Source organism: Dendronephthya gigantea, unplaced genomic scaffold, assembly GCF_004324835.1.
Source record: "Dendronephthya gigantea isolate DGI-Jeju-01 unplaced genomic scaffold, DenGig_1.0 000069F, whole genome shotgun sequence".
In the NCBI taxonomy this organism is placed as follows: domain Eukaryota; kingdom Metazoa; phylum Cnidaria; class Anthozoa; order Malacalcyonacea; family Nephtheidae; genus Dendronephthya; species Dendronephthya gigantea.
Genome location: NW_021163079.1, coordinates 512,026 through 519,975, shown reverse-complemented (window position 1 = coordinate 519,975; position 7,950 = coordinate 512,026). Strand labels below are relative to the sequence as shown.

At 37.6% G+C, this 7,950-nt stretch overlaps 1 protein-coding gene across 1 annotated transcript; it reads left to right on the top strand.

Annotated features, from left to right (window-relative positions):
- Positions 1–4,465: 4,465 nt before the first annotated feature.
- LOC114531193 (putative uncharacterized protein DDB_G0271606) lies at positions 4,466–5,047 on the top strand. The gene has a single exon (XM_028552843.1). The coding sequence runs from the start codon at positions 4,466–4,468 to the stop codon at positions 5,045–5,047; it is 582 nt and encodes a 193-aa protein (XP_028408644.1).
- Positions 5,048–7,950: the final 2,903 nt, after the last annotated feature.

The window sequence follows — 7,950 nt, the reverse complement described above, 5'->3', positions numbered from 1 at the left end:
CTACGACTACATGGGTTGTACAGCAAGATTTGAAGAACCAACTTTACCACTAAAGGAATTCTTCTACAACGTGTTGAACGACGAGCATTTTTCAGACGAAGATTATACTCACGTGACAAATGTATTTGATAACTTTGAATGTCAGAATACACTCTTGCTTATGGACATTACCAAAGCATATAAGCATGACCAAAATGAAGAAAAAAAACTATCAAGTTTTACTTATTGTTGATGAAGGATGTTGAATGCAAAGTTCCTGTATACAGGAGCCAGTTCTTCAAAAGTCGGTTAATGCTTACCCAGGGTTGATTTGAATTTTCAAATTAATTTTTTCAATCGCTTGTTTATAAAGTTGAACATGTTTTTTCAAAAATAGGCGAAGGTGCCTTGGCTCTGTTAGGAGGTTTGTGCGAAAGCGCTGTAAGGGACCTTCGGGACTCAGGGACCCTTTTGCGGGACATATTTTATACCGTTGTTTGAAGAGATTGCAATCAGTTTGCATTATGCAACGAACGCAAAAGGATTGTCCAATATGTGGGAAAAAGAGTTTGTTAAAATTGTCCAACCATTTGGCTGATTTTCATCAACTTTCCTGTGAAGAAAGAGAAGGCTATCTTACTCAGGCAAAATTAAATTCTACTACGTCATCAGCTATGGTCGTGTCAGAGTTGTATGAGAGAGCATACGCATGCGCACGATAGCCACTTGTATACGCCTTTGTCACGGAGAAGCCACAATTTTTTCGAATCTCAAAAAGTTTCTACTTCAATCCTATCCATCAAGACGAAAATTGCTGATTCAAAACTTCCAAAGAACAAAATCCAACTCTTACAGATAAGTTGATACAAAATTAGCTAATTGTTTGTATAACTTTGCGTTTATTTGTTATGTAAATTATGTCTCAAGATAAACCAGAGTCAGCACCTTCTGAGCACGCTGCCTCCGATAATAATGATTATAACACTCATTCAAGAAATGAGGAAAACTTTCTTTCTGTGCTCACGGCTATGCAGGCTAGCATGTCACAAACAAATGACTATTTGAAAGGTATATTCGAAGGACACAGGACCGTCGAGAAGCGGCCTCGTGCTAGCGACGCCGAAGCCGAATACATAGTCGTAGATGAGCCCGAAAACGGCACAGAACCAGCTCCAAAGAGAGCAAAATCTGCCCCAAAGTCCGGGCACACGTCCGAGGGTAATGACCCGTTAACAACAAGCCAGCAAAGTACTGTAGAAGATTGTCACGAGAACGAACAATCTGCCGAACAACCTAATGAGGGCGATGACACGTTGAGTTTGTATGGAGGACCAGACTTTCGAGAGGATGACGACGAGGTTAACAACGATAATCTCCTTGAAGATATAGCTCAAAATTTGTCTGCTAAGGAACAAACTGGGCCTCCTATTACTGAACCTTTGGCCAAAATTATTAATTCAAAACTTGCGGATGATTTCGATATTTCAAAATTGAAAGAAATCCTAAACAAATATAAACGACCTGAAAACTGTGACCAGATGTATGTGCCCAAAGTAAACCAAGAGATATGGCAAAAATGAAGCCATTTGCCAAAAAGGCTGACATTAAAATGGCCAATTTACAAGACACCTTGATAAAAGGGCTCTCAGGTCTAGCGAAGGGTATTAATACATTGTTAGAGTGTAGGGAGAGTAAAAGCATTCCAAATTACAAAACTATCATCCCGCAATTGCTTGATACTACTGCCCTAATTGGACATGTATGCAAAGAGATTTCATATAAACGTAAAGATGCCATTCGACCTCTTCTTCACCCAGATTACAAACCACTTTGTTCAAGGACCCACAAAGTTGGGCCTCTACTCTTTGGGGAAGATCTAGCTAAGAAAGCTCAGGATATTAAAACATCAAGCAAAACTGTATCTAGCTTAACCTTCCATTCAGGGCAAAACAACTTTACCAAACGTTTTTCATCTGGGCCATCACAATCTCAGGCAACCAGGCCTTTTTTATCCCAGCGAGGGAGGACACAGTATCCTCCCAGGAGGAACCAAAATTACCAAACCCGGAAGCCATCAACAAAAAATTAGAACAATTAAGACAACAGGTATATAGTTTTCCAGACTTTGTTATAAAGGAATTAATCCCTTACTTAACCGAAAAGGTTGCCTCCTTTCACGCGGGTCAAATTTCACATTCCCTTAGCGAATGGGAAAAATTAACCTCAGACTCAGACATTTTAGAAATGGTTTCAGGGGCTCAGCTTACTTTTCATAGCACTTGCCCTGTTCAGCACCAGTCCCCTCCAAATATGCTTCCACATGCAGAGGTGAATAAAATAGATGCTGCTATTGAGGAATTATTGAATAAGAAAGTGATTATCCCTTGTCATGCAGACTTAGTTGAATTTGTTTCCCCTATTTTTACCACTCCGAAAAAAGATGGCAACCTTAGATTAATTTTAAATCTTAAAAAATTGAATGAATCTGTAGAAAATTACCATTTTAAAATGGAAAATATACATACCGCTCTTACGCTTATAACAAAGGGATGTTGGATGGCATCATTAGACTTAAAGGATGCTTACTATAGTGTTCCAATCCATCCTGCATCCCAAAACTTCCTAAAATTCTCATATAAGGGAAAATTATTTAAATTTACAGCTTTCCCCAATGGCCTCTCTTCTTGTCCAAGAAAGTTTACCAAATTATTCAAACCAGTCCTGGCCACATTAAGGCTGAAAGGACACATTATTATAGTCTACATAGATGACTTACTTTTGATTGGCCATTCATATGAAAGTTGTATTAATACTATCATTGCAACATTGACCTTATTGGAAAAACTTGGTTTTGTTATCCATCCACACAAGTCTGTATTTATCCCAACACAAGAAATAATTTTTCTTGGGTTCCGAATTAACTCCCGCACAATGACAATACGTCTTACTGATGTGAAAATAGAAAAACTCATTTGTCTCATTACAACCATCTTGGCATCAGAAGCAACTAAAATAAGATCTGTTGCCCAAGTTATTGGTCATATGGTATCAAGTTTCCCGGCTGTCAAATACGGCCCACTTTACTACCGCAACCTTGAGAAAGACAAAACCGTAGCATTAGCTAAACACAAAGGAAATTTTGAAGCTCCAATGAATATATCTAAGAAAGCCAAGACAGAATTAAATTGGTGGCTAAAGAATTTACAAGGGTCATTCAAAAATATCCTCACAACCCCAATTGACATTGTCCTTTATTCAGATGCCTCTCTGACTGGGTGGGGGGCAGCTCTAGGTGACCAATCAACAGGGGGGAACTGGTGCAAACAGGAGGGCGTACAGCATATAAACGTCCTTGAAATGAAAGCTGCATATAAACGTCCTTGAAATGAAAGCTGCATTATTTGCACTTAAATCATTTGTTTCAAAATTAGCAGGGAAGCATGTTAAAATTATGGTGGATAACAGTACAACTGTTTATGTGATAAACAACATGGGGACAAGCCATAATGACACTCTAAACACCATAGCAGTGGAAATTTGGGAATTCTGCATGACTAACAAAAGAGAGTTTAAGTTCGACTCCCGATACCAATACCAATACTAACAACAGGTCATGCGCATGCGCTGTGCCTGCAAAGAGCACGAGGACAATTGTTTTGGAAGTCGTCACTACGGAAGTCAGCGTCATTTCGGTAGTCGTGGGAATTGAAAGGTAAACTCATTATTCACTCATATAAATACTGTATTTCATAGTTTTTTCCATAAAGACGTAACATATTTGTTTATTAGCATCGCCTGAGTCATGTTTTAGTAGGAATTTTAGCTCAGCTGCGGTTTTGTATACAGCACATTTTCGCTAACAATGTGTTTTATATTCTTGTGTTTTATTATAGTTCATTACATATTTACAATGGCGTCCACTTTCGAAGATGCTGATAAAACACGGTAGGTCAAACAAGATAATTAAATAACTTTCTTTGGATTTATAAGAACATGATTTATAGTGATATACGTGATTGGTTTTAAGCTCTTATTGTTGTTTTGGTTTAGTGCATGAATCATTAAGTTATTAGGGTACTTTATTCCTATGACCTTCGTTTACCAGTGAGTGATTTCTGTGTTCATATAAACTATTTATATCCTACCTATATCCTGTCCCATGCAGTGCACGGGACTGTAAACATCCCATTTTTTAAGACATTTTTTGTTGTGAGTGTTTATTGTTATTATTAAATGACATTATAAAGTTTATATTTCATAGACATTTGTTTCTTAATCTTTTAGAAAGAAAAAAGTCTTTAGATGGAAACGTGAGCATAATATCCTACTTCTAAAGGAAGTGTTAGCACAAGAGCCATACAAATATAGTAAGGGCTCAAAGGAAAGGGGTGAGACTTGGAGTGCAATTGCAAGTACCTTAAATGGTATTCCAGGTTCAGGGTTAAACACAACACAACGTGGAGTTCGTACACAATATGACAAGTTAATGGATGAATTTATAAAGAACGAGAGAGAAGAAATGGTGGCTTCAGGGATTGAGGCTGAATATGACGAGCTTGAACAGCTCTTGCTTGATATATATGAAAAAGCACGTGATGCTGCGACAGCCTTGGCCAAACAGCTTGAAGAGAAAGAAAAGATTGCAAATGATGAGAAACAGCAGATTGCAGATGTCAGGATTCAGGCAATGGAAAGGCAAGCAAACAACCCTGTTAAACGGAAATCAACAGTGTTGAAAGAGTTAATTGAAGAAGGAAGAAATGCCAAAAATGAGTTGGAAATAAAAAGAATGGCAATTGAGGAGAAGCGCTTACAAGCAGATAAAGAAAGGCAGGCATTATTCACAGATATTGTTGCTCAACAGCAGCAGCAACAAGCTTTGCTTATTGAACAACAAATGCATGGCCATCAACATCAACAACAAATTATGAAGATGCATCTAGAAAATCAAGCCCAACAGCAGATATTTCAACAACAACAGCAAAAGTTGATGGCAGAGTTACATGTTCAAAACAGTCAAGTTCAACTGGAACTGCTTAAAGTTTTAAGAGACATTAAAGATAAGTAATATAATTACAAGACTATTTTACATAATACGTTCAGTTCGCACAGATGCTACCACTTGTTCTTGTTATAAACATTTAAAGTTTGGTGTCCCTGTTAATATTTATGGAAACTATTTAATATATTTTTCATTAGTATAATGTATATACAGTCAAGTTCAACTGGGACTGCTTAAAGTTTTAAGAGACATTAAAGATAATTAATATAATTACAAGACTATTACAACACACTTGTTTTTGTTATAAACATTTAAAGTTTGGTGTCCTTGTTAATATTTATAAAATTAATATATTTTTCATTAGTATGATGTACATGTATACACAAATATACAAGGTTATGCATTTTATTCAGTAAATCCCAAGTACTCCTCCAAGCTAGGTGGTTGAATTTCAAAAAAGTTGCTTCCTGTGTTACCATAAAGGCAAACTCTAGCATTATATAAAATAATGCTAACTATATATAGCTTCCCTACTGCTTGCAAGTACAGCTTCAAGTTCTTTTTAAAGTTTACAAATGCAAAATATGTGCTTATTCCTCCAAATGGCCACTCTACTGCTATTCGTACACTACTCATCGAGGTATTGAATGCCTTTTGTGCCTCGGTAAGGTTTGCCCCCTTGAATGGACCTTGTACGTGGCGTGAAACCATATATACACAAGGGTCTGTTATCATGATCATCATAAGAATGTACTTGCAGCTGTTCTTGTAAGCCAGACTCCACAAATATCCTAGCATCATGCCTTTTACCCTCTGCAAAAGAGTTAAGGCAAAAATTTACAAATACCATTCTTATCAAGTAACTTTTTAATTATGCCTTGTAGAAATTCTTAAAGAAAAGGCAAATTAGTTTTGGTCAGGAGAGTGGCTCATTTCATGGAAGTGAGCTAGGTTTGGGGGTAAAATAAAAACTAAATCAAAATTCACCACTGCTTGGCTTGCTATATCTTGTCAATTTATTTTGTAATACATTGATAAAAACACAAGCACCCCATGCCTTGCTTCCATGCAATTAGCTTCTCAGCTGTCCAAAACTAGCAAAAGCACTATTTAATTGCTAACATTTATGTGCAAAGACTGGTACCATATTGAGTGTTTTGAACCGAAAAACTTACCTACAGGTCCATGTACATGCACTATTAGACCATTTGCTGCTACAACTGACTGGTACTTTAGTGCGTGAACACGTTTGTGTCCATTATATACCTGTCTCTGGTTTACCCCTGGTCTACTTATTGGTCGAACCTAGTGTTGGAAACAAAAATATTATTACACTCATGCAGGGCCTTTAAAACAAATTGTCACTTATAATTATTTGGTTTTTCTGCAAATTTCAATTCAACTATGCATGCAAAACTTACCGTCCCATCTACAAATCCCCAACAATTATCCAATGCAGCTCCTTTTCTGTGAACTGGTTCACAATATAGTGACAGATTTCTTTGGCTCATCCATGGAACAACGAAAGAGTTCAGTAAATGTTTATGCTCTGCATAAATAAAATCTAGCACAGCATTGCTAATAATTGAAAGCTCTGCTTTAGAACGTCCAAAGAGAGGAATTAGGTCAACATAACGACAAGGGTACGCCAAACGTCGCAAAAGCAGACACAAACCTTCAATAGTATTGCATGCTGTACCCTGATAACCAACAAATTTATCAGGCAACCGAAGAGCTCGTGCAAGTCGAGTGATATCTTGTTTTAAAAATCGAAATCTCTCCAAACACTCAGTTTCATCTAGTCGGTTTAAATCTAGTCTTTCATAATTTCTGTGTACTATTGGCTCGTTCTCATTGCACCCAGCTAATTCTAATGCTAAAAAAGCTTCCTCTTCACTTAAAATATCGTCTTCAAATGCCTGTACTATTAAAGCTTCTTCTAAGGAAATATCAACTGCATGCGCCATGTTTGTTTTGATATTTTATTTCATCCGTCGTGATAACTTAACACTTTAAAATTCCCGCTACCAAAATGACAACGGAAGTGAAGACATCGGTATTGGTATTGGTATCGGAAGTCGAACTTAAACTCTCTAAAATAGAAATCACTGCAGCACACTTGCCTGGGTCTACCAATGTAGTCGCTGATAAGGAATCAAGGAAAATATATCGCGAAGGTGAATGGATGTTAAATCCATCCTATCTCCAAACAATTAAACAAAATACTGTTCATACAAGCCTGACCCAGAGGCAACATACATTGACGCATTCTCTATCCCATGGAACAATCTAAAGTTTTATTGCTTCCCTCCGTTTAGCTGCATTTTAAAGACAATCCGAAAAATTACACAAGAACGAGCCACGGGCATTCTGGTCATCCCAAATTGGCCGACACAGCCTTGGTATCCACTGATTGCACCACTGCTAGTACAGCCACCTTACATTTGCCATCCTTCCCCAACACTCCTACATCTACCAGCTGCGCCAGACGAGTTGCACCCTCTAGTAAAGAAGCTGGAACTGAAAATATGTTTTGTGTCAAGCAACAACTCACTCAGTTAGGTGTGTCGGAAAGGTCAGCGACGATAATAATGGCCTCTTGGAGGGCAGGGACAAAATCCCAATACCAAACATATATCAAAAAATGGGGACATTTTTGTAGTACTACAAGGTGCGAATTTTTCAACCCACCTATTCCAAAAGTTATTGAATTTCTGTCCGATCTTTTCCATTCTGGTTTATCGTACTCGGCCATTAACTCAGCGCGCAGTGCTTTATCGGCTTTGTTCCAGACCAGTGCTCAAACTCTACCTTTTGGGCAGCACCCCCTTGTCAAACGTTTCATGAAAGGGATTTTCGAACTGAGACCCAATTTTCCATGATATAAGTCTATTTGGGATGTTAATATCGTATTCAATTATTTGCGGAAACAACCGAAGATACAGGATTTGTCCTTAAAAGATCTTACA

What these genes read in the sequence shown, in the direction of transcription:
- LOC114531193 (XM_028552843.1), top strand. Translation starts at nt 4,466, where the DNA reads ATGGATGAATTTATAAAGAACGAGAGAGAAGAAATGGTGGCTTCAGGG.